General features: G+C 41.8%; 1 protein-coding gene across 2 annotated transcripts; it reads right to left on the bottom strand.

Annotated features, from left to right (window-relative positions):
- Positions 1-4,369: 4,369 nt before the first annotated feature.
- ATP1B4 (ATPase Na+/K+ transporting family member beta 4) lies at positions 4,370-25,262 on the bottom strand. 2 transcript variants are annotated; one of them, XM_008976741.4, is made up of 8 exons: positions 25,120-25,262; positions 20,562-20,826; positions 16,510-16,638; positions 16,143-16,247; positions 12,035-12,231; positions 11,169-11,225; positions 8,830-8,925; positions 4,370-8,131 (listed from the first exon to the last, which is right to left on the bottom strand). In XM_008976741.4, the coding sequence occupies exons 1-8, from the start codon at positions 25,180-25,182 to the stop codon at positions 7,970-7,972; spliced, it is 1,074 nt and encodes a 357-aa protein (XP_008974989.2). In that variant the 5' UTR covers positions 25,183-25,262; the 3' UTR covers positions 4,370-7,969. The 2 variants fall into 2 exon arrangements, with proteins under 2 accessions (XP_008974989.2, XP_003823191.2); XM_003823143.4 differs by having other exon boundaries at positions 20,574-20,826.
- Positions 25,263-26,856: the final 1,594 nt, after the last annotated feature.

Below are 26,856 nucleotides of genomic sequence, written 5' to 3'. Positions count from 1 at the left end.
AGAGAATCCTCCTTAACTCATTTGATGAGGCCAGCATCATCCTGATACCAAAGCCTGGCAGAGACACAACAAAAATAGAGAATTTTAGACCAATATCTCTGATGAACATCGATGCAAAAATCCTCAATAAAATACTGGCAAACCGAATCCAGCAGCACATCAAAAAGCTTATCCACCATGATCAAGTGGGCTTCATCCCTGGGATGCAAGGCTGGTTCAACATACGCAAATCAATAAATGTAATCCACCATATAAACAGAACCAAAGACAAAAACCATATGATTATCTCAATAGATGCAGAAAAGGCCTTTGACAAAATTCAACAGCCTTTCATGCTAAAAACTCTCAATAAATTAGGTATTGTTGGGAAGTATCTCAAAATAATAAGAGCTTTTTATGACAAACCCACAGCCAATATCATACTGAATGGGCAAAAACTGGGAGCATTCCCTTTGAAAACTGGCACAAGACAGGGATGCCCTCTCTCACCACTCCTATTCAACATAGCGTTGGAAGTTCTGGCCAGGGCAATCAGGTAGGAGAGAGAAATAAGGGGTATTCAATTAGGAAAAGAGGAAGTCAAATTGTCCCTGTTTGCAGATGACATGATTGCATATCTATAAAACCCCATCGTCTCAGCCCAAAATCTCCTTAAGCTGATAAGCAACTTCAGCAAAGTCTCAGGATACAAAATCAATGTGCAAAAATCACAGGCATTCTTATACAACAATAACAGACAAACAGAGAGCCAAATCATGAGTGAACTCCCATTCACAATTGCTACAAAGAGAATAAAATACCTAGGAATCCAACTTACAAGGGATGTGAAGGACCTCTTCAAGGAGAACTGCAAACCACTGCTCAACAAAATAAAAGAGGATACAAACAAATGGAAGAACATTCCATGCTCATGGATAGGAAGAATCAATATAATGAAAATGGCCATACTGCCCAAGGTAATTTATAGATTCAATGCCATCCCCATCAAGCTTCCAATGAGTTTCTTCACAGAATTGGAAAAAAATACTTTAAAGTTCATATGGAGCCTAAAAAGAGCCCGCATTGCCAAGTCAATCCTAAGCCCAAAGAACAAAGCTGGAGGCATCACGCTACCTGACTTCAAACTATACTACAAGGCTACAGTAACCAAAACAGCATAGTACTGGTACCAAAACAGAGATATAGACCAATGGAACAGAACAGAGCCCTCAGAAATAATACCACCCGTCTACAACTATCTGATCTTTGACAAACCTGACAAAAGCAAGAAATGGGGAAACAATTCCCTATTTAACAAATGGTGCTGGGGAAACTGGCTTGCCATATGTAGAAAGCTGAAACTGGATCCCTTCCTTACACCTTATACAAAAATTCATTCAGGATGGATTAAAGACTTACATGTTAGACCTAAAACCATAAAAACACTAGAAGAAAACCTAGGCAATACCATTCAGGACATAGGCATGGGCAAGGACTTCATGTCTAAAACACCATAAGCAATGGCAACCAAAGCCAAAATTGACAAATGGGATCTAATTAAACTCAAGAGCTTCTGCACAGCAAAAGAAACTACCGTCAGAGTGAACAGGCAACCTACAGAATGGGAGAAAATTTTTGCAATCTACTCATCTGAGAAAGGGCTAATATCCAGAATCTACAAGGAACTCAAACAAATTTACAAGAAAAAAACAAACAACCCCATCAACAAGTGGGCAAAGGATATGAACAAACCCTTCTCAAAAGAAGACATTTATGCACTCAACAGACACATGAAAAAATGCTCATCATCACTGGCCATCAGAGAAATGCAAATCAAAACCACAATTAAATACTATCTTATACCAGTTAGAATGGTGATCATTAAAAAGTCAGGAAACAACAGGTGCTGGAGAGGATGTGGAGAAATAGGAACACTTTTACACTGTTGGTGGGACTGTAAACTAGTTCAACCATTGTGGAAGACAGTGTGGCGATTCCTCAGGGATCTAGAACTAGAAATACCATTTGACCCAGCCATCCCATTACTGGGTATATACCCAAAGGATTATAAAGCATGCTGCTATAAAGACACATGCACACGTATGTTTATTGTGGCACTATTCACAATAGCAAAGACTTGGAACCAACCCAAATGTCCATCAATGATAGACTGGATTAAGAAAATGTGGCACATATACACCATGGAAAACTATGCAGCCATAAAAAAGGATGAGTTCATGTCCTTTGTAGGGACATGGATGAAGCTGGAAACCATCATTCTCAGGAAACTATCGCAAGGACAAAAAAACCAAACACCGCATGTTCTCACTCATAGGTGGGAATTGAACAATGAGAACACTTGGACACAGGAAGAATCTTTTGTTTTTTATTTGAATATTCAGGGAAGAGAAGCTTTCTTTTCAACTGGACATTAGCCTTTGAGGATGTAGGCCTGGCAAGGCAGGCAGCCACCTTGCCAATCTTGATTTGTGGTAGAAAGCAGAATACAGAGGTGGAGAGAGACTGGTTCTTAATCGCATCTTTGAGTTCCTGGACCTGGCTATGCCTGAATGCAAACTACAACTGGACTTTTCAGTTTTTTGATTTGGTAAATTCCCCTTTATCCTTAAGTCAATTTGAATTTTTTTGTTCATTTGTTTGTTACATGCAAGCAAAAGAGTTCTAAATGATATCCCAAAGGGCACCAGATTAGGAAAGTATGAATGAGAAAATTTGAAAAGGGAATGAATACTAAAGAATAGAGAAAAAAATTCTATAATGGAAAAGCCTAATGCCTTTGACCCCACAGCCACAAAGCAAAGTGTGTGTGAAAATAAAATTGCCGCAGTCCCTAGGGTTGGTTCAGTAGATGATTCCAACACTATGCCAGGCTCCAAGGAGTCTGCTCACAGAACCTCCACTCAGTAACTGTGCTAGATATCGCCAGTTTGCCCCTCCAGATGCACTCTCCACCTTTCTCCACCCTGCTTTCTTTTTTTAGGAGTCTGACCTGTATGGGCTGCATCAATCTTTTTGTTTGTTCGTTTTTGGTTTTTTTTGTTGTTGTTCCCCCACCCCCGCCGCCAGCTTTTGGCTGGGTTTGGCCAATGAGAAAAATTAAGTTGCAATATTTATTCTCCCTAAAAGATCACCTTGGGCTAGCTTAGTCCTTCAACAAAGTCACCACTCCTCTCAAGGCAGCCAGTTGTACACAACTCATTCCTTCTGAGTTCTAGTAACCATTTCCTGCTCCTATACCTTATGGTCAAGAGATGGTAAGAGTTCAGCTCTTACTAGGCTGGGTTACTGTGTTATTGGTGGTTCCCTATATCTATGCTTCTGTAAGTAATCCCTTTGTAAATAAATCTTCTTCCAATTATCCTTTTTTTGTCAAGTGTGCTATCTATTTCTTGTTGAGTTATGGTCATATAGGGGTCTGCAAGGAAGTACATTTTGCGGAGTGAGTTGTCAGACTGAAAGCTTACTATATTCTGCTTAAAACTTTTGGATCCCCCTGTCAACCCTTCTTCCCTTCTAGATTGCAACTGAAGAACTTTGTGAAGTAGTGTTTCCATTTATTTTTCCTTGCCCTTTGCCTCCATACATTGTATCCACTCTCCTTCCTCCCAACATATGCATATAAATACCCAAACCTCCATTTTCTGCCTGGAGAAAAGCACAGTGTAAATCATACTTCTGTATGGTTTGGTTAAATTACTTTATTATGTATGAATATTTTAAGAGGGAGGCAGTAAAGAAAATGACTCTAATGAAGAATTTAGACAGGGAGAAATATGTTGGGATCAGGGATCTGTTGCTTAGCAGACTTTAGGCTGAGGCAGCTTCCAAGGAAAGAAGGAAAGATTCCGAGGAAAGATTCCTGCTACAGCCTAGCCTCTGAGTTGAATAAGGGATTGGAAATATTTATGTCTTTAATTGCAATTGCCATTACATATTTGCTCTGGGAAACAGTTTGTGGCTAGATGTCCTTAAAGCCATTTAGCCAGACTTTCATCATACATTTTCAAAGTTTCTCTTCTAATTTTGGTTCTGTCCCTCAGCCTGAAAGTTTCTCTTAGTGTTCCTCTCCTACACAAACAAGCATAACAGTTTATACCAGGACTCAACCTTGATAAAGAAAGGCTGCTCTCACAAAGCAGTCTAACGAGAAACCAGAGCACAGAGACTACAAAGGAAAAAATGCCCAGAAATGAAACAACTTTTAGTTTTATCCTCCTGTGACTAAACCCTAAGAGTCAAAAAGAGGGGAGAGAGAAGAAAAACAATATTTAACTAACAGGTTGTCAATTGTCAAGTTTTCCACCCACATGGCTGCCCAATATTCCAGTGGGAAAATCAGTGATATGGTCTAGAAAGAGAAAATCATACATTTCTTTTTTATTTCAATTTATTGTTGTTGACAACTCCTCAAGACAATATAAATGTTTTTTTACATGTTGATCCCCAGAAAATAGGTGCCTAAAAAAAGTTACTTTAAGATAATGATTTCAGGGGAGTAGAAGGTGAAAAATCATAACCAAAGTCCAGTATGGACAAAACCATGAAGACATTTGGAAGTAGTATTTCTCATTGACAAGCAAGTAAAACCAAGTGCATTGCAACAGATGGCATACAAATCAAATCCTGATGCAGCACGGTATGGGGAACTATTTAAATTAATCTACTAGAAGTCTATTGAACAGTTAGAACATAACTTTAATGAATATATTATCATATCCAGTTCTGTATAGTAAACCTACATTTTTCATGTCCTAGCTGACAACCCAAACTATCTTAGTACCCTTCAATATTGCTTTGCAATTGTGGACACAATGGATTCCATTGAAAGATAAATATTATTTGACAAATGATTCATAATTCCTTGTCTAATAGTCAATGCATTTAACAGGATAATGTATTATGTATAAAATATAGCACCAGTAGTTGAATTCCTGTGAAATGTTCACTATTTTAACTCAAAATTTACATATGTTTCAAAATGTTTGGGATATCATTCATTGATTTTTAAGAGGATGGTACTTTCTGGTAAGCAGCAGCTCAGAGTAGAAAGAGCACTGGACCTGGAGTCAGATGCAATGCAAGTTGTTTTTTCTAAACACTCTCTAATATCCTTTCCAGATCTAACATTCTATTATCTTTTACTACTGAATCTTGAGAGTTTGATTGAGGTAATTTTCAAGTGGTTTAAAAGTTACTGTCTTTTTCATTTTGTTCCTTTTCTTTTTAAAGGTTAGTTTTGAAAATTGAATTTGTTAAGAAAATGGGTTGAGAGGAGGCAGTTTCATTGTATGTTTGTTTGTTTTTGTATTTTCCATTAACCCACTATAGAAGATCCTATATCTTCTAGAACTTGTTAGTAGTGGTTGGCCTCCCTTTACTGTGTCAATAAGAGTTTGAAGGTGTCTGGGAAGGAGATTCCAAAGAGGAACAGCAATTCTTTCTGCCACAAGAGAAAAAACACTGTTAGGGACTAGATTGGTGTAGTATGTTTACATGACTGGCTTCAGTTCCCAAGATTAAATAGCTTAAAATTTCTTAAGCGAGTTCCCTTAACCCAATGTTGCTTTTGTTCTCATCTTTCCTTCTCACCAACCCTACATGTGTTTACATCTCCACATCAATGTCTGACCAATAGAAAATCATGTCTAAAATGTTCAAAATTGATCTCTCCAAACCTGCTTCTCTCTTGTATTCCCAGTCTTGATCAACAATGTCACCATCTTACCGGTTCTAGCCAAGCTCAAACCTTTGGAGTCATTCTCCAAACTCCTCCTTCCTTATTCCCCATTCCACAGTCTTGTCCTTCTCCAATCACCCTTCACATAGTGGTTGCCAAGTGCCCTTTCTAAATTGTAAGCCGGGTGCGGTGGCTCACGCCTGTAATCCCAGCACTGTGGGAGGCTGAGGCAGGTGGATCACTTGAGGTCAGGAGTTCGAGACCAGCCTGGCGAACATGGTGAAACCCTGTCTCCACCAAAAATACAAAAGTTAGCTGGGCATGGTGGTGTGTGCCTGTAATCCCAGCGACTCAGGAGGCTGAGGCTGGAGAATCACTTGAACCCGGGAGGTGGAGGTTGCAGTGAGCCGAGATCACACCACTGCACTCCAGCCTGGGTGACAACAGCGAAACTCCATCTCAAAAATAAACAAATAAATAAAAAAGTAAAATAAAATAAAACACAAATGTGATCACAGAGCCTCCCTGATTAAAATGCTTTAATTACTCATTTTCACCTATTGGATAAAACTCAAAGTCCTCTTTCCATCCCTGAATACCTCTCTAGCTGGATCTCTTGCCATCCCTGCCATTCCTCTGAGCCCTTTTCATTCCAGTTACATAAACTGCTCACAGTTACCCAGACACACCGTGGTCTCTTCATGACTGTGGCTTTGCATGTGAAATTTCCTCTGCTACTTTCTTAGCTCAAGATATTTTTCCTCATATTCCCATAGCTTTCCACATACTAGTTTTTTAACTCTCATTAAACTATATCGTATAACTTCTCCACTTGCTTGTCTTCACTACCAGACAGTCAGTTCCCTGTTTTGGGAGAAAGGAAACATTGTAGAGGAGATTCAGACTTTGGATCCTCCTAGGTGGCATTTAAACTTGCTTCGGACCCTGAGACACTATACTATTCGCTGATGCTTGCTTTTTTTTTCTCCTTGTGCCAGCCCTCCCCCTGGTGGAGGTGTTAAGAAGCAGTTGAGTGATCAGGTGACCAAAGATAAGACAAAGTGACCTGGCTGATCCACATCCTGGATAAGCATCTGCCTCATGTCATTTTTAAAGTAAATGCTAAACTGGCTAATGGGCCTTGGCTTTTGCCTGGCCTGGCAGGAACGTTCTGTCTTGTCATGTATTCATTGACAGATTATGATTTCAATTTCCAGAGCTGTAGCTGCTGGTCTATGTAACCACCCCTGATGGTCTCAAAAAACATCATGCTACTGTCAAACAAATAGCCCAAGAAGAATTAGCTGGTGGGAATCTTCTTCCATGTTGTCTCCTCTGCCTGAAGCTGAGAAAAACCTGTTTGCAGGAATGTTTGCCTTTAGACGATTACACCAGAGAGCAAGGAATCAAACACCAATCATATCCATATGCTAAGTGTTCTCCCCAGTTGCAGTGAGCCCCACCTCTTTAAAAAGTCACAAGGACGGTCTTCATCTCTATCCCAGAACAATATCCTGTTAGCACTGCTTTTTTCCCAGTTGAAAATAACCTAGTCTTTGAATAAGCACTTAGTTGTCTGTGGGAGGCAGAAGTTTCTTAGGCACCTGGATATAGAGGTCTTTAGGTATAGTGGTCTTGGTTGTCTAGGTTGGTCCGAGTGGTGATTCCCAGGGAAGGACCTTGCCAGGCAGGTTTTTTTTTCTTCAGAGACAGGATCTCACTCTGTCACCCAGGCTGGAGTGCAGTGCAGCTCACTGCAGCCTTGACCTCCTGGGCTCAAGTGATCCTCCTGCCTTAATCTCCTGAATAGGTGGGACTACAGATGCATGCCACCACACCCGGCTTAGGCAGATTTTTTTTAAACATGTGTTACGTTATTAGCCTGGTTGGGAGGAATCTGACCTCTAAAACCAACAGAATTTTAGAAAACATGATGAATTTATAATCATAATAGAAATTCTCCTTGATGGCTATTGCACGGCTATTGTAAATTTTATCAGATACTATGTTTACGCTACAGGGAGACTACCAGCAGCAAGAACAGGCTTTAGTTTTAAGTGGAGGGAAAGGAAATTAATATACTCTGTTTGTCATCAGGAGACACTACCTTTAAAAAATCGAACAGCTCCCACAATGTCATTTTATACACATGTCATAGGCAAGGAAAGATGATCTGCTGTCTTAGATGTCCATCTGGCTGTGTCCTAATTGAAGAAAAAGAATTCAGGTGCTACCAGAGATACCATGAGATAAAACAGAAACAGAACTGGTAAGAATGGCCCCCTGAAGTTCTTAGGTTTCTATGTTCAGGGTAAAGATTACCCTGCCCACAAAATGATCATTGATGACATCATTTATGACGCCTTTGCCCTTCAGTTGGCACTGCACAGGCACTGCTTGGTTCTTCACCACGTCTGTAAAGTGCATTGCCACCAAGGGGGATGTGTAGTTAACCTGCAGGTAGAAGAAAAATGAATTCTAAGTGTGGGGAGGTGGTAGGAGGGAAGTGATCAGATAATCACTGCAGGATGACAACCCTCACAAAGAGAACTGAGTAAATCCCATGATGCCAATTTGCAAATGGCCAAAGCAACAGACATACTCTCCTTGCACTGGGAAAGTGTGGGAAAATCATACATTTCTCTAACAAGTCACTGTCAGATATCTGATTGTCCTCTGGGAAAAACCAATTCTGATTCAGCATGATATGATTTTTCTGGAAATCAGACCATGAATTAAACCAAAACTAGTGTCTATCGAGTCCCTGTGTTGGGGACTCACCCCAGCGCTTCAAATGGGAGAAACAGAAGCGTGATTATTAGGGCATGTTTAAGCACATTGGTAGTAATTTATCTGCTCCTGACCCTACCACTAACTAGCTGTATGGTCTTGGGCAAGTCACTTTCTGTCTCTGAACCCCAATTTTCCCATTTGTAAACTTAAAAGGTTAAATTAGGCCATATATGAGATTCTTTCAGATATTGAAAGGAGTGTGGTTGTGATAAGAATTGGTAAAGGGAGCTCCTGGTTATGGCCAGCAGCTATTTACCCCTCTACTATCTCCTGCTCCCTAATTCTCATAGATCCCAGCCAGCTCTTCTTTTGTCACTGAGCCCTTTCTGACAGCAATGACTAAAGGGAATACAGCTTACGTGAGTCAGTTTGCCGTAGTAAGGGTAGTAGCGGAGGTCAAAAGAAGCCGACTCTGGGTAGTAACTGATGGATCGGATGTCATTTTCATCACCTCTCTGTAAGCAAAAGCAGGTATATGTGGGGTGCTGGGTCACAGAGTGGGCTAGAGTCTGAGCTAAAGGGAGTTGTACCTCAGGTGAAATCACTGTGTGAACCATAACCAACTGTTCCAGGAAGACCATGAAAGCAGAATGGAGCAGAGCTCAGCCGTGACCTGTCCCTAGATGAGCATTTTTAGGGAGTGACTGTGCCTTGTCTTTTCAGTTCAAAGAATATTGAATAGAAGGCCTGAACTGAGGAGGACAAAGGTGCTCAGTATGGCTCTCTGTTGGCTTCTGGGGTACCCAGACAGAAGCAATCCAAAGGGCTTGCAGTACCTGATGCTGCTCTGGAAAGAGGACCTACAACTCCAGCCTTTCTCCAAAGAATCACACTGGGCCTGGCACCCAGTCTTGGACTTTGGAGCTGAGGAAGATATACGTTAGAACATATTTAGTAAATCCCACTCCACGATTTGCACACTGCAGGCTCGGTTCTATTGGAAGTCAGATCAAGTGCATAGGTACCTGATACACAGGCACACAGCCTACAGTTGGCTCACCTAGACTCATGTATCTGACCATATTCTCTGTAGTGCTTAATTACAGTAGGTGGGGTCAGAGGGGTAAGCAACAAGAGCCTGGGTATGGAAATGATTAAAGTAAACAGATCTACACTCATCACATTATGTCAGGTAGGGGGCTGCCCATTCTGTGATACATTCGGCTTGCCCTAAATAGCAGAGGTCTGGGGGCTAGTAAGGACAAATAGTGCATCACTACTAGCAAATTACTCACTAAGGTCATGTGATTACTTTTGCCAATATACTATAATTGTTCTTGGTACAAACTAAGCTCTCCTTAATTTATTCTAGTCATTACCTCATCCTGCTTGATTTTCACAAATGGGTGTGGATTTGACCAGTATTGTTTATTATAGAATGTATAGAGATTCTTAATATATTTTTTAAAAGGACATAAAATATGTAAGGAGGTAGCTAAAACTAATAATTAAAACATTAAAACAATTTTAGAAAGGACAGTTCTTAGCAAGGTTTGATGTAAGCTGAAAAACAAACAGCTTCCATTAGGGAACAATAAGTAGAACTCTGTCCAGTTAATATGCTAACTTAAGACTAAGTTGGTCTTTATGATTTACTTTTAATACATTCTTCTAAAAAGCAATGAAATTTATTTTTCATGAAGGCCTGAGGAATCAGTTTGGATAGTTTGTAGTGTCACCTCATGTTGTAAATATTTACACATATACATGAGAACAGAATGTGCTTCCTACCTTGTTCATTTGGCAAGTACTGCCTGACCTTTCAGAGCTCATCTTCACTTTTCACAGCACATGTAATACTTGATTGTCTTGATTTCAGAGACGGAGTCATACTCTTACCTCGACACTTCTAACACCTAGCAGAGGATCTGCTATATAATAAGTGATCAATAAATGCTTGCTAAATGTGGGATATTGGCTGAATAAATGCTGCCTTTTGCTGTTTTCTGATCTGTCACCATGAAGACTGAAGTTTTCAACTGTATTTCTCCTACTGAGAATGGGATTACCAGGCCTCACGCATTTGCAAGACAACTATCCAGGTCTGGGGGTGCAGTTGATGTCATAGAACAGGAGAAAGCTACTGCCTGTTTAAGAAGCAAACCCAAGATCTAAGGGCTTTTTCCTACAAGGGAGCTAATTGGTGCAGATGAGATAGAAGTTAATGGTCCCTCGAAGGACAGTTAATTAGCATATTAATCGAGTTCTGTTTATACTTCCCATGTAGTCATTTGTTATTGCAACACCCAGTACCACTGGTCATTGCTGCAAAATGTGAAATTCAGTTTTAAAATCTGGGAACTAATGACTCTAATGAAAGCTGTTTGTTTAGTTCAAAGAAACAAGTAATTAGAGCTAAAAGCAAAAGTGTAAACAGAATCTCAATTAATGACTTGGCACATTGTTGTTCCCTGCTGTGGCCCTTAGCTGAAGTTCAGTCTTTGGTTTTCACAAGTATTAATCATGACAGACTGACTGACACACACACATACACACACATACACTATACACACAAACACACATGAATTGAATGCTTTCTGGAAAGAGGAAAACCTGAAGGAACTAAAGAGAGGTGTAGTTATGAAAAGATTAACCTTTTCCTTAGCCTACCATCCATGTGTAAGTCCTTGAAAGTGATGGACTACCTTTTTGCATGAAACAGATGTGCTAACAATGCTTACTCAAAAGGACTCTTTACCTGAACTTTGCAGGAAACCTTCACAGGATCTCCAAGCTCAGGACGAAAGCCTACAATCTATCAAAAGAAAACCAGTGTTTTATTTTTTTTTAACAAAACATATTTGACGTAAAAAATTGGGCTTTTCTAACCCTCCTCCCAGTCATCCTTCCTCAGGCATATGCTTCATCTACTTCACCTTCTCAGAAATGTTACAAAAAGCAAAAAATGAAAAACATCTTCAGAGCTAAGCAGCTCAGCTTACTCCGTGTTGTATTTATGCCTGATATTTACACACAAGGGGAAACGTCAGCAAGTCAATACTAAAGATGTAAAGAACTTTCTAATTTCAAGAGAGGTGTGACTGATAAGGCTCTGCCACACCTAAGTCATGACAGGATGGAAGAAAAATGCATTTTTATGATATAAGAACTGTCCTCCATGCCACCCTCATTTCAATCCCCTGTTCCAAACAGCTCAGTATTCCATTCTTTATTTAAAATACTTTTTTAAAAAATTAAAGATGAAGTCTCACTATGTTGCCCAAGTTAAACTTGAACTCCTAAGCTCAAGCAACCCTCCTTCCTCAGCCTCCCGAGTAGCTTGGATTATAAGCTCGAGCCACTGCACTTGACTAGGACCCCATTCTTGACAAAGGCCATCAAGTGACAGGTTTGGGGGTGAGGGAGAAGAATGGCCATAGGAAGTGCTCGGTGGCGGGGGGAAATAAATTGATAGGTTTATCTGGTTATTTGTATTTCTGATACTGTCAGAAAAATGGCCAAACCTGTGGTGTGTGAAGACAGAGACCAAGACAAATGGAGTGGCCAGAGCCCTCCTATCTAGTTCATTCGCTTATCACCACCAGATATGAAAAGCCAATATACCCGGTTCATCTTTAGAAGGATGCAGGGCTGTCCAGTAGAGTATCCAAAAGTTGGGTCCTCCAGACCAGAGCAGTTCTTTAGGAAGGAGCGCTTAAATTGGCAGGCCTTCTTGTCCTCATCCTCATTGCCATCTTGGATGAAGTACTGCCCCGGGGGACAATCTACATTCATTTCCTCTTGAAGACTGTCATTATAACCTAAAGCATGTGTGAGTGGCAACGGGTTATGTTAGACAGGTGCTACAGGGGAAGGCCGTGCGTTCAGTAGTCCTCCCTCCCAAGTTTCCTTTCTCCAGTTTGTTTGTACTCCTCTGAAAGCCCACTCAGTCTACCTGTGACCTGGCATCAGGTGCCCAACAGCCTTCATCGGCAGCCATCCCTCTAGGAAGTCTTCCTGACTAGTCACTTCAGCTCAGTTTGATTGCCTGCTCCTTTGCTTTTCATTCCCATGGAACTTCTGGATATCCATCTCTGGGTCCTATGTCAGTCACTTTATAAATTTTCTCTATTTTCCACCATTTCTTTTCAGACATGATAAACTGTAAACTTGGAAGGCTGTCCCTTCTACTTCTGAGAGAGAAATAGGCACATAGTTGGTAGATTTTGGAAGAGGGACTGAAACATTCAAGGTATGGTATATATAAGGGTATATATAAGGGTATATATGTATACCAGGATATATAAGGATATACCCTTATATATACCCTTATATATAATATATATATACCCTTATATATTATATTATATATAAGGGTATATATATATTATATATAAGGGTATATGTATATTATATATAAGGGTATATGGTATATATAAGGGTATATCCTTATATATCCTGGTATATATAAGGGTATATCCTGGTATATATAAGGGTATATATATGGTATATCCTGGGTTAAATCTCCTTAACTTCACTTAGGAAACAAGGTGAACCCATTGGGCAGTTACAAATTTGGGGGCTCTTTTGGGATTGCCCTTATGGCTACCTGCTCGTGGTTCAGTAGCACCCCACCTCCCGACCTGGCAATGGATCCAGAGGCCAGCCCAAGCAGCCACCTAGTTCTCTTGGGCTGAGGGCCGACTCTGGTACTGTCTCTACTGGCGGGGCACTGCCGACCCAATGTACATGGATTTGATTGCAATAGAGAAATAGTCCTGGGGAGACTGATTTGAGTAATAATAAAAATCCAGTCTCCCGCACAGCCGGCTGGGTATGGATTACTCTGTCTCTATTGCAATACCCCTGTCTTGATAAATCAGCTCTGTCTAGGTGGTGGGCAAGGTGAACCCGCTGGGCAGTTACAATGTCTCCCTTTGAAGTCAGTGAGAGGCACCTGATTGTAAGAGTGAGAAGTATGAGTTGTGAGACAGAAGGAAAGTGGAAGAAGAGGAAGAGGAGGAGAAGGAGGTGGAGCAGGAGGAGGAGGCGGGGGAGGGAATAAGCCAGCTCTTCATCCTTTACAGAGGGAAGTTAGCACTGCAAAACAGAAGCATAAGTTAAAAGATAGAAACCAATGACAACCACAGGGTCTCTACGGGGATGGTGAGGGCATGAGATCTTGTCAACTGAGGCCTGAGATATTCAGGATAAATGTCCTTTTACATTGGATGGAATGTAACATGTGTCCAAGGATACATATATCAGGGAGAAAGCTTAAAAGGGCTATTTGTGAGGTAACCCTTTGGGCTACCAAATTTCATACATAAAACTGGGCTTTAGAAATTACTGCATTATTTCCAATTTGATTCTAAATGATGGAGCCCAGTTAGTCCTGTTAGACTCAGTCCCTATGTATTAATGTTCAAAGTAGCTCAGTATTTCAGAGGAGATTTTGCACCTATGATCTACCAGAGGTAAAACTCAAAATGTGCTGCTGAATCCTCATCTAATAATATCAAACCCACAGGTTGTGACTTGGGTTTGATATTATTAATCGGCAACTGGGAATTTTAAATCTATTCCAATTATGGCTATGCCTTTATTTTTTCTTTGACAAAGCTACATTTAATTCAAGGCTTTGTTTTAATTTTTTTAGAACAAGAACTATGCTCAAATAACTTTCTAAATAGAGGCTGCGATCATGTGCTCATTGTTTCTCTTGAGGTAGTTCCATTAAAAATAATGTGACATGGACATGACCCTTATTGCAAAATCCCAGTCCTCATGGGAGTGAAAGTGATACTCTGTGATGTCTATTTCAGAGATGTGCTTCTTTTTAGCAGGACACATTATCTACTCTTAGGAACTAAAAACTAGTGCTTTTCCTAACATTTCCTGCTTCCATCATCATCAGGTCAGAATTGGTATTTCTCGGTCTACTAGCTTCTTGGAGGGATTTTCTTAGCAGGGAATCTGGCAATATATTTGCAATCGCTTGCAAGCATTCTGAAACAAAAGAAGATACTGTGCTGGCCATGATGCCCAAAACATTTCTGTAGCTAAAAATAGAACTACATGGACTCCGAAAGAACCCAGTCCCGTCTCCCCTCGTTTCACTGGTAAGGAATCTGAAGCTCAGACTTACCCAAAATAACACTGAGCCTTACTGATATAAAGCTGAATTTCTAACTCTTGGTCATGTGACAGCAGCGTAGAATTATGAAAAGCAGCATGTCTCAAACTTTAAATTTCCTACAAATCACCTGTGGATTTTTTAAAAATGCAGATTTTGATTCAGCAGGTCTAGAATGTGGTCTGAGATTTTGCCTTTCTAACAAACTCCCAGGAGATGCCCATGTTGTTGGTCCCTTTATAACACTTATAGCAACGAGAGTGTAAAGAACAAGAAATGTGGATTCAAACACTGGTTCTGCTGCCAGAGTCTTTGATCAAGCTACTCCCCCTTTCTGAGTCTCAGTTTTCTCATTTATAAAATGAGGGTGATCAACTTTATTATGCAGAGTTAAAGTTAAATGACCAAATTTATGTATTTAAATAACACCTCCTAGCACATAAGAGATTGTTCTCCTCCTAATTCAGTGCACTTGTTATAATAGTAGCCGCCTCTAGAATGGATCAACCCCACTTCAACCAGGCCAGGACAACCAAGCCAGAATGACTGGCATTTTTTTCCCCACAAAGATTAGGTGCAGAAATGCAAACCCCACTGGAGCTCCTCTTTGATAGCTGCATAAAGAACCTGTGTGCTCTGTTAACCTTAACCAAGCTGCTACCTCAGATTTTACCTTGTGGAAGCGTCTCCCACAAAGCCATTCATTTGCCCCTGAAAATTTATCTGATGACACTATAGAGATAGGCACCTCGAAAATACTTGGGATCAGAATGTTGGAGCGACTGCCACCCAGAGATTCTTCCTCTAACTCCTTTCTGGAATGCTGTTAAATAATGACACTTGGCTGGGCGCGGTGGCTCATGCCTGTCATCCCAGCACTTTGGGAGGCCAAGGCACGTGGATCACAAGGTCAGGAGATCAAGACCATCCTGGCTAACATGGTGAAACCCCGTCTTTACTAAGAATACAAAAAATTAGCAGGGCGTGGTGGCACGCACATGTAGTCCCAGCTACTCAGGAGGCTGAGGCAGGATAATCGCTTGAACTTGGGAGGCAGAGGTTGCAGTGAGCAGAGATCAAACCACTGCACTCCAGCCTGGGCGACAGAGTGAGACTCCATCTCAAATAAAATAAAGACGCTTGCCCTCTCCCTTCAAGTTAACCCATCTCCAAGAAATGACTTCTTTTACCTTGAGAAAGTTTAGAAGATAGGAATCTTTCAGCTCTGGAGAACATTCTTCTTTTCCCACCACTATCTCCCCCCAGAATTATCTTCTATAAATGATCATTATTGAGCCATCTGGATATGTTCAGGACTTAAATGGGTGCTGTACCGTGTTCAAGAAAAGAAAAAATTTCTCTGCCACAAAGAGCTTATCTTGCTGGAAAATTGGCTTGTATGTTATCAAGACAACATACAATCACACACTAGAGCAATTCTGATTGTAGCTACAGGTGCTAAGGGGGATGCAAAGTAAGGACAGACCATGATGAGTTAGTAAGACTGGGATTCCTGGGCCAGGTGAATTTTGAATTTTGGATTCCCACCCATCACCTTTCAAAAGAGCTTTCCACTATTCAGATGAACTTACTTACCCTGGAGAAAGCCATTTAGGCTAATCACATAATGCTGCCAAGTGTCGGGTTCAGAAACGTTGAAGTTGAAGTTAAGGCTATGGGCGAAGGGTCTGATCATAACTCCTGGCAATGAAAACAGGTCTTGGATATATTAACCCATTCTTGGGATAATTTTTTTGTATTGATTCCCATGAAACCATTTCCCCCCAGGCAATCAAAATGAAAAGAACCATAATTTGCCAAGTACCATTTTACTTTTCCTCCTAATAATTGAATCTCTAAGTCATTACCAGGAAGAGCCAAAGTTAATTGAGGCTGAACATGCTGTGCAAGCATATTTCTGTCCAGCAAGTTCTGACAACACAGGGCATCTGGGCACACTCACCAGGAGGCTTTACCCGCTCCGTGAAGGTTGGTATATAGGGACTGATGGTCAGAAATAGTGTGTACATGCAGAGGGTGATCACAGCAGCCAAGGAGGCATAGAAGAAGAAGTAAATGAGTAAGATCAGGCCTGCAGAGCAATCACAGATGAGAGTGGTCAGTGCTTGCCAACAAGCCCTTCCTCCCTGCTTGGACTCATGAACCAGAATAAACCCAACCACGAAATAGCTCTTTAAAAAATTCCTCAGATTCAGTATGTCCTTGCTTATTCAGATTTCACCAATTTGGAGTCAGTGAGGATTGTGTCAGGGGTCTAATTGCAGTTTACCTTTACAGCATCTCCGATGGAAGGGCTTGCTGAGCAAATGATGGCCATGAACAAGAATACAGGGGAGTGGAGTTAAAAGTATTGCAGAGGGAAAATTGCTTGAGAGTCCTCTGGGCAACAGTTGATGTCCTAAGTACAAATCATTCTTTGCTATTCATTAAAGTGGGTGCCCTGAAGAGTCCTAGCAGCTTGGTTCCAATAATTATAGGTATTTGAAGTGATGAAAACAGCATTTCTTTCCACATAGTCTATAATTCAAACTTTTGATGAATTTCCACTGGACTTGCCTCCAATCAAGGCAAAGTGAGGTTTTGGCCTGCTTATTTCAAATTGTATTCATCTTTAGCAAAGATGAATAAAATGGCTCTGCTTTTCAAAAAGAACACTAACACAGGGTGGGGAAGGGAAAAGGAGGAAACAGTACCTAATCACTGACACTTGCCCGTGAACTTTGGCAAGTTACAGAACTTCCTTGCACCTCCAATTCCTCACAGGTAAGATGGGGATAAAAATAGCACTTACCTCGGATTCTTATCTATATCCCTAACAATATCTGAAATTCAGTCTTTCCTTAACGTCCTATCCTGACTACACCACTTCCAAGCTGATTAATCTTGGACATGCTGTTCACCTCTCTGGGCCTCAATTTCCTCGTCTGTACAATAGTGGTACTTACTTCTTAGCATTGACTAATGCATATAAGCAGCATAGCACAGAGCCTGGCAAATACTAATTGCACCATAAATGGCAGACATCATCAGTTATTATTAACATTATTATTAGTGCTGTAGGACCGTTGTGTGAATTTTCCCTCTTTGGGCTGTATTAGGACTAGGTTTGTCCCAGGATTAGGCAACACTGAGTGAAGTGAATGAGTATGAGATTGCTGATGAGAAACTCTTTTCAAGCCCTCCTTGGGGCTCTCTCAGGCAACAATGTTTGGCTCTGCTCACAGAAATGACATGATGTTGGACCTACAGATTTGAACTGAATTATGAACCAGAAACTGGAACAAACCACTTAACTTTGCTGTACCCCAAACTGAATCCAAATGTTAATTTTTAAATTGAACCATGAACCAAATAAAATTAACCAAAAAAGGTGTTGTGGAAGGGAGAAAAAAACCCATAGTAATCCGACTGGAAATGGAACTGACCCTTTTTATTTTATTAGATGAACTAAAGCAGAACTGGAACATGAACACATTGATTCAGTTGGAGTCCCTGGAGAATAAACGACAGCACCTGTGTGCCTGTGATACTTGGCTGTTGCCCACTGGCTATCTAATGGCATTTGCCCTGTGTTTCTGCCTCCATTCCTTTACCCCATCCCCGTCCTGGGAATGGATCAACAGCTAGAGCCATCCATGGAGATCAAAAGACTCAGTTTCATGGATGAAGGGAAAGCAATGGAACATAGGTACATTCCTTTGGAGATATCTTCCTTTTTCCCAGGATGTGTGACCAGGAAGCTGTAGATGGGAGAATGACACTAGCAGTAAGTCCCCTTAGCCTCACCCAGGAGTGGGCGCCCTAGAGTTTATGATAGGTGATCACAGACTGAGATAGCTAGCTCAGCCACCCCCAGGCAAAACCAAGCACAGTCCCCATTTGAACCCATTGATCCCTCTGACACTTTCTGCCCTGGATGTCCAAGTATTACTTGGGTCTTTCCTCTAGGTACTCTAGAGTTCTTTCCTCAATGCCCCACCCGGGCTTGAATAGACCACTAAGTAACCGTGCTCCCAACTCTTCATTTCTCCCACTAAAACACCGTGTCAAGTCCTGAGGCCCTACACATCAGGGCCTTGTTCATTGTTAGAGTTCGTGAAATGGGGCAGTGTTCTGGCAAAAGAATGAACTTTGGTGTTCATCCAACCAGGATTTGTAATCCCAGCACTGCCACTTAGTAACTATATGACTATAGGCAAGTTACTTACCCTCTCTAAGCCTCAGTTTCTGCATCTGTAAAATGGGGATAATAATATTACTACCTCATATGATTCTTGTTGGTATCCAATAAAATAACATAGAGTTTCCAAGAATAGGGGTTGCGTAGATACCAAAGGAAAGGCCCAGATTATATTCATAGGCCTGGTAAATATATTGGGCAGGTTGATGTCCAGGTTGGGACAGCATTAGTAAGTGCACAAGCGGGCACCTTGTTCTCAGGAAAGAAGACAGCAAGGCGTGTGCTTTATGGCTGAAGCATTAACATTACCATTCACCCTTTGCCTAGGGTAGCCCAATGGATGAATTCCTGGGCTCTACTTAGATCTGCTACTCAGAGGTCTGGCTACGGCCTATCATGCTGTGTCCCTATTGCCATATCTTCTCTGGGCACTTGAACCTTCCTCCCTCATCCCCACTTATTGGCCTATGGATTGCCTTCCACAGAAGCAATTTGGATCAGCTCATCTGGTGAAGTTCTAATGGCTGATTGTTTAGGCTCCCCCTCCCAGATTCACACTTGCATTTCACAAGGCTTGTTTTTCCAGTCCTCTTTAGGCAAGGGAGAAACAGCTGTGCACCCTTGGAGCCCCAGTGAGTGTCCAGTATTTGTCTGCAGCTTCCAGAATGTCGGAATGTTCCTTAAATGGTACATTTGTTCCAGTTGAGAGTTTGTGGGATGGTCAGGGGTGGGGCTGGGAATTGGGGAGGGGTGAAGGGAGATCCCACGTGCTATTCCTAATTCCAGGAAACAGAGCTTAGTGTTTCACCTTGACTGAGCTGAATTAGCAACGTTAACTTTGAGGGAGAGAATTCTTAGCCAACGGGGCCTTTAGAAGACATGGCCATCAATTTCAGCAACCTAGACCCTTGGCACTAGGGGACTGTTATTTCATCCTTGGCATCCTCTATTTTTTTTCTTCTGTGGATTGACTGATTTCCAAACCAGCAGCTGCTCTTTTTCTGGGCTGTGCAGAGACTGTGGCAAGTGTGAATTTTACCACTGGCTGAATCTCCTGAGGAGAAGGCTCAGCATTAATAGTTTAAGAGGTGGGTAAGACTGTAGGAGGTGAGTGCTGGGGAAGTTGTGGAGTAAAAATAATGGCAGCATGTGATGCAAAGAGGAAATGCTAAGGAATATAATTCTGCCACTGATCAAACATCTCTATCATAGCAGAAGAAGACACCCACAAGCTGGGGCCAGGGACACGCCTCCTGGCTCTCCTTCTCTGACATTACCAGGTGATGGGGCCTCATAAAAACACTTGGTCATGTTAGCAGGGATTTGAGTCTCATTTCTTACAAGAAGTCTTCTGCATAGTTCTTTAAACTTTACAGTTTTAACATCTAATTGGGGCCTCACTCTGATCCTATAAGAGAAGCAAGTCGGGGATTGTTTTCCTCATTTGGCGTGTGAGGAAACTGAGGCTCAGAGAAGGGAAATGATGAGTCCACGGTCACGTGGATAGAAAGTGACAGGACTGGGACTTAAAAAAATCATGTGCTTTTTCAACTCATTCTCACTGTCTCTCTGCATTGCAACTGATGTTGAGCCCAGTGGGTTTCAGTTACACAATCAAGTTTGTTCATCCATTTGGAGTTTGTTCTGATGGAATCTGTCCACAGTCTAGGCATTTCCCTAGGCATTGATGCCTTTACATGAAGTTCAAAGAGAAGTTTGCAGACAAGCCCATCCAGCGTATGGTAAAGGAGCCCTGAACACCACACCAAAAGCAAAGGACACCAGACTTTGGCATTGGGACTATTGGGACTTACTCCAACTCTGACCTGTTCGGGCCAGAAACATCCTTCTCTCTGGATCCCACAGGTATTCACTCATGATCTGCAATTTCTGCCACCAGGCATTGCCTGTTGGCTGACCTTGACCCTCTTCCTCCTCCTTTTCCTCCTCTTCCTCCTCTTCTTTCTCCTCCTCTTCTTCCTCCTCCTCCGATTTGGGCACCACCGTCACCCGAGCCTCTTCTTCTGCTTCCTCCTCTTCATCTGCTAAGTAGTTCTGGTTCGCTTCATCCGGATCATCCTGGAACAGTGACAAAACACAATACCCTTTTGGAAAAAAAATGTACAATGGTGCATCCCACCAGCCAAAAATAAATCGAAATGACTCAATATTTGGAGATGCTTCAAATTTCCACTTTCCCATAAACATACATGTTGTTACAAGAGGTGGATTTTCTTTCTCCCTAGTTCTTTTGGAGGAAATATCCTTTCTATGACCCATTTTGACTCAGTATTCTTTCCATAGAGGTGCAAGTTTTATTCTCAGCTTCAGGCATTTGGGCTCTTCTCCAAGGACTGCTCATATCACTACTCTGTTCTGGGGCCTTGACCTCCCACTTAACCTTGTCCTATCAGAGTAGAGGTGAGCTCACACAGGAAGAGGATGGAATAGTCTTAGACATTGTGTCTGTGATAGCAAACTTTCAGTCCAAGCCAGCTTTATCCTAACACCCTGTACACATTCAGCTGCTCAACTTCACCATTTCAACTTGTGTCTAAAAATAGCCTGGGACGGACATCAGGAGGAGAGGCCAACTGCTGTACCCCTCCTCAAAACTTAGCCTTCCTTCCCAACAGAAACAATAGATGGACAGTTATTAGCTGCTTCTCTGATTATTGCCCTAGTTTGAATCTCTTCCTACCTTAAATTGGTTGGAAAGACCATCTGAGAGCTGGAACCCCGGGCTTCCTTAGTCTCCCCCTATGCTTAGGCAAAAAGCTGGGCACGTAATACATACTCAGCACATATTTGTTGATTGACTGATTGCAGCCATTACTTGAGATTTGAAACTGTAATCTTCTCTGAGTGGTTCTAAGAAAATTAAACTGAAAAAGAGAGAGGGAGAGAGAAACCTAGACTTCACCAAGTGGTGTTTCAAATGCCTCCCAGCCACAGGCCAGAGAGTTGTATCTTTGCTCTTTGGGGGTTTGCCAAGGCTTATTGCAGCAGCAGAAAATGAGGCTGCCCTCCCTTCTCTGCTGTCCAAGTCTGAAGAGTTGCGGGGCTGTGCACCTGTTGGGTTGGATGTGTCAAACACTAGAGACCAGGGGCTCTGTGCTGCCCCCTCCCTGCCTGATTCCTCAAAGGCCATTTAGAGGGCACCCTGCTAAAAATGCTGCCTTTGTTGGGGGGAGGAGGGCTCAGCAAATTGGATTGTTCAGAATCAGTACAAGTGATACAGAATGACAAGGCTCAGCTCTCAGCATTCAGTCTGCACAGCACTATCTAGCTCTTGATTATAAGCCCTCTTGAATTGCTCTCTAATTTGTTCCAAAGTACAGCTCTATATAAAATATCACATCAGAACCGACAGGGACCTTCAAGATTTACTTATCCATCTGAGGCCCAGAGATGGGACAGGATCTAGCCAAAACCATGCAGTAAATTCATGATAGAGTTGACGGTCTCGGAACCTATGTCTCTTGATACCCTGGACAATGATGTTTCTCCTCTATCACATTGAGCACAAGTGCCTAGAGGTAGCTTAGTAGATTAATGAAGCACAGTGCCTTAGGTTCTGTGTTCCTAAACGATTTTAGGGCTCACGCCTGTAATCCCGACACTTTGGGAGGCCAAGAAAGGAGGATCACTTGAACCCAGGAGTTTGATGACAGCCTGGGCAACATAGTGAGACCCTGTCTCTACAAAATTAAAAAAAAATTAACCAGGCATGGTGGCATGCACCTGTAGTCCTAGCTACTCAGGAGGCTGAGGCAGGAGGATCACTTGAGCCTGGGAGGTCAAGGCTGCAGTGAGCTGTGATCATGCCACTGTACTCCAGCCTGGGTGACAGAGTGAGACATTGTCTCAAAAAAACACAAAAAAAGATTTTAGGTGCTTATTATAATCAAGGATGGCTGACTGACATAGGCTCACAGTGTAAGGCTTAGGAAAATAAACTTCATCACTCAATGATGAATGGATTAATACCTGTTCTTAAATATCTTTTACTTGTGTGTGAACCTATGCACACATTTAAACTCCCAAACTACATTTTGAGCACCCAGAGGGAGATTCCATATTTTCTAGCCTCTCGATGGCCCTCCACAGTGTAAAGCTGACAGTTAAGTACCCAGTGGGTCCTAACCAAATATCAGTGATACCTGCCTGACTTAAAATTCCTGATGCAGGACTCTGCGGGAATGCTCTCACAGAGCTTGTCACCCTGACTGAGCTGTCATGTATACCACAGTGGGTAGCAATCATGGCCCCCAGAGAATCTACTGCACCTGAGAATCTCAGTGAATTTGAAGTATAACATTTCATTGAGGAGAAATATATATTCCCTTTATATTTCCTGAACAATTTTCTTTTCTCTCCATGTTAACTATGCCTGCCTTTAACCTTCCACAGAGGAGGCAGCTGGCCTAGGCCTCAGGCTGATCTTATTTGTAGATATTGGCTCTCATGATAATCCCATTACAGATGGCTTGTCATTAAAGCTTTACCCTCCTGAGAAGAATTAATCTTCTCACGGCTAATTTGCCCCTACAGCTCTCACACCGGAGAGGCTGTGAGAGGTTCCTGAGCTTTACTTTAGGAACCTCGAATCTTTTCTCCTCTCCTCTGTTTCCAGGTAAAGGAAATGGTCACACTGTGCAAGAGAGGCCTTCCCCAAAAGATCCTCATTAATTAAATCTTGTGTAAAATGTATCTTTGTGAAACTATTTAACAAAATCCAATAGAAAATCCTTTGGTAATGAGAATGCTTACCCCTAAGATTCTGTTTTGTCACTTTCCTAAAGTGGCACTACCCTCATGTGATAGTGTGTGTGAGTGTGCTGGGATATGGTAGTGGGTGTGTGATGGGGTCATCAGGTTTCCCTAAAAGGGAAGAGTCTGAAGAACAGAGGGTAGCTCCATTTTGAGTAATCTAAATATATAAACATATAAACAAATATATAAACAAACAGTATGACCCAAAGGATAAATTTTAAATTTGTGCTCTGCAAAGAAGACAGCAAGGCATGTGTTTATACACCATAAACATTTGAATGGCTGGTTAATTTTAAAAGAGAAATTAGCACAGGATTGCATTAATTTATTTTTAAATTTGATCAAGTATTATAAAGAGCAAGATCCCCTGATGCATTTAAAATCCAAGCCACTTAACAAATAACTGAAATTATACACAACATTTTAACAAGATTACATAGAAAAGAAGGCAAGTAAGAAATAGTTTTATACCCCTGCAGATTGTAACTGTTTTGAGAGCTGGAAGAAACTTTGGGGGAAGTTAAACGGTTCTTCAAATTGTGGCTAAAAAGCTAAGAGAAGCCCTCTGTAGATTGATAGGAGGTTAGAATAATGTGTGTTTTCTTCTGCGGGCTGTTGACAGTCTTCACTTAACTCCCTGGTTACATAAGTGGCCATACCCAAAGAAAAATGGCTTAGGCTTTGTTTCCTCCTGGGGCTGAGATCACAATCCTCTCTGGGGAACATTTCAAAATCCTCTCCCCAAAAAGCACTGCGTGTGGCATACATTAATGACTTATAGCAAAATAAATGCAAATAAACTTTTGGATCAAATAATTTGTAATACACCCTGGAAATAAATGATGAGACAAAAGAATGTATGTGTGTCTACATGTTGGGCAGTGTGGGGTGGCAGTCAGGATGGCAATGGGTAGTGGCAGATCGGGGGTTTGGAAGATGCATTCTGCAAATACAATGAAAAGAGTACAAGATTAGCAGTGAGGATATTGCATTTTCACTTTGGCTCCTCCACTAACTTGCAAGTCACTCCTGTGCTCTGAGCCACAGCATCCTCCTTTAGGTAATGAGGGGTTCTGGAGAGATAATGTCTAGGATTCCTCCCTGCTCCTATTGGGGATTCTATGATTTTAGCTATAGTTTGGAATTTCTACTTTAGAAAGAGAGCAGCTGGACTCTAAGAAGCTACCACCCAAGAGACAGCTGGGTAGGCAGTGCCTTTCATTTCCTCTTCCTCCTTCCTTCCCTCTTGGCTAAATTTCTTGCTATTAGAATTAAACTTTTATACTCCAAAAGGTCTGTGAAAATTCTATACTCCCAGGAAAAGATTTTAGAAGCCACTTATTCTCTGTTATCTTCTCCTTCCCTTATCTTTGTTTCACAGGAAGAGGGGCTTCCTCCTTTTATCCAGCAATTTAGGGTGCCCGGGGGTGCTGGGAGTCACTGCTCCTTTTTGAAACCCTGGGCTCCCCTAAACTTCGCTGTTTCTGCCCGTCTGAAAGAGAGGCAGCCGTAAACCAAGGTCTACACAGCCCCCAACCCACCCCATTAAAATAAAAGGGGAGGGGGCAGCAAAATATTCTGCTCTCTGGCACTCACGAGTCTGTAGCGATAACTGTAAGGAAAGGATGGAGCCCTTCTGGACCGGAGTTGCCTTCTCATGGCTGTTCAGTGGGCAAAGACGCAGCAGAGGCAGGCAATCGGGTGAGAGTTCTGGAGCTTCTGCTGGTACAGGAGACACTGGTTGCTGGGGACACTTGGCGCCTGGTAAAAGTGAACCCTCCTGGCATGAGCCCTTCCCTAGAATAATCTAACATGTCCCTCTGTCATTGGTTGGCCCCTTCCCTGAATCAAGGGAAAGCCCTTATGGAAAAGCAAGCTCATCATTACAAGGAGGGGGAGATATTCTGGGTCACGAGGATGAGCAGCTCACCCTCCCGCCCCCTTTATATGTCTTTCCACCCCTTGTCTTTCTCCAGCGCTTGAGATATGATGGGCCCAATGGAAATCTTAAGTCATGTTCTTCTCAATTGAGAGTTGGATATCAGTGCATGCAGGGGGTGGGTGTGGGTGGGAGTTGGGGGTGAGGGGAGATGGCCAAGAATAACTTGCTTTTTTCATAAGGCTGATCTCATGCAAAAGGATCTAGGATGTCAGGAAAGATTCCCTTTGCTCTCTCCCCCCACCCCCACACACACTGTAAGCCACCTACAATATTTCTTATTTGTGTCAATCCATGAGCTTCTTAAAATGTGGATTATTCTTTCTGATTTTAGAAGCCAGGCTCCTACTTCATTCCTCCCTGCCCCAAAGAGGGTCTTGGACATAAAGAAGCCTTTTTCTAGCCCACATGTCAGAGTGGCCCCATCAGTCACTGCCCCTCATACACACACCCCTCCAAATCCTGGCCAAATTTCTGTAGTGGTTGAGATCTATATTTATCCCTTAGCATCAGGGCAGGGAACAAGCCAGAACTTTGCAGTGTCAGTTTCCCAGACATATGTAACTCCTGAAACCAACATGGGATCCAATGAAAGGAAAAATTAGAAGAAACAGTTAAGAATATTGTATAGCATTTTTGGTCTGTTTGGGGTCCACCCTACTGGAGCCTGGGTGGCTAAAAGGCCTGGATGGAGTTTGTGATCCTTCCTTCACAAATCAAACCCCATTATACTCAAGTGGCTGAGAATGTTGCAGATACTGACATTCTGGGCACATTCATTACTGAGAAAAACAGCACAATAGCTTAGAAAGATTTAGTCATAACTCCAATTCAAGGCTATTCTGATGAAAATGGCTTCAATTGCAGTTAATTTTAAATAAGAATTCCTTTCACTGTAATGTTACTAATCAGACCTCTTCTTTAACAGTGTCTCTTCCCATATGCTTCTTTGAAGAGAAAAAGGCCACTTACAAAAAAGAGAAATTTATTCTTCTCTTTGAATTTTATTAAAAGCAAAATATATTCTAGGGGATAATCTGGTCTCTGGTCTCAGTAGATGTTGATCTCTATCTTCTACACCTTCTCCAAGCCAATCTTTTGTGTGATTCCTTATATTAAGTATGAGAATCCCCAGGCCCTTGGAAGCCTTAAAACCAAACAATGGCTAGGCTAACTGGTCTAAGGCTGAAAAGAGAGTACACTCACTTTAAAACATTTCAAAAACTGAGAGTAGGGGGACAAAAGGGAGTTAGGAGTGACATGACCTTAGGTAACAAAATACTCCATTCTCTAGAATCTTCCATTCCTAAGCATTCTGGGTAATTGGAGGTTTGATGTATACTTAAGACATTTGCCATGTATTTCAGCTATAGCCCAGGCTGTGTTCTGGAATG

The sequence above is a fragment of the Pan paniscus genome, chromosome X (assembly GCF_029289425.2).
Source record: "Pan paniscus chromosome X, NHGRI_mPanPan1-v2.0_pri, whole genome shotgun sequence".
NCBI classification, from domain to species: Eukaryota; Metazoa; Chordata; class Mammalia; order Primates; family Hominidae; genus Pan; species Pan paniscus.
The sequence above is the reverse complement of the archived record's forward strand: the minus strand, read 5'-3'. Positions and strand labels throughout refer to the sequence as shown.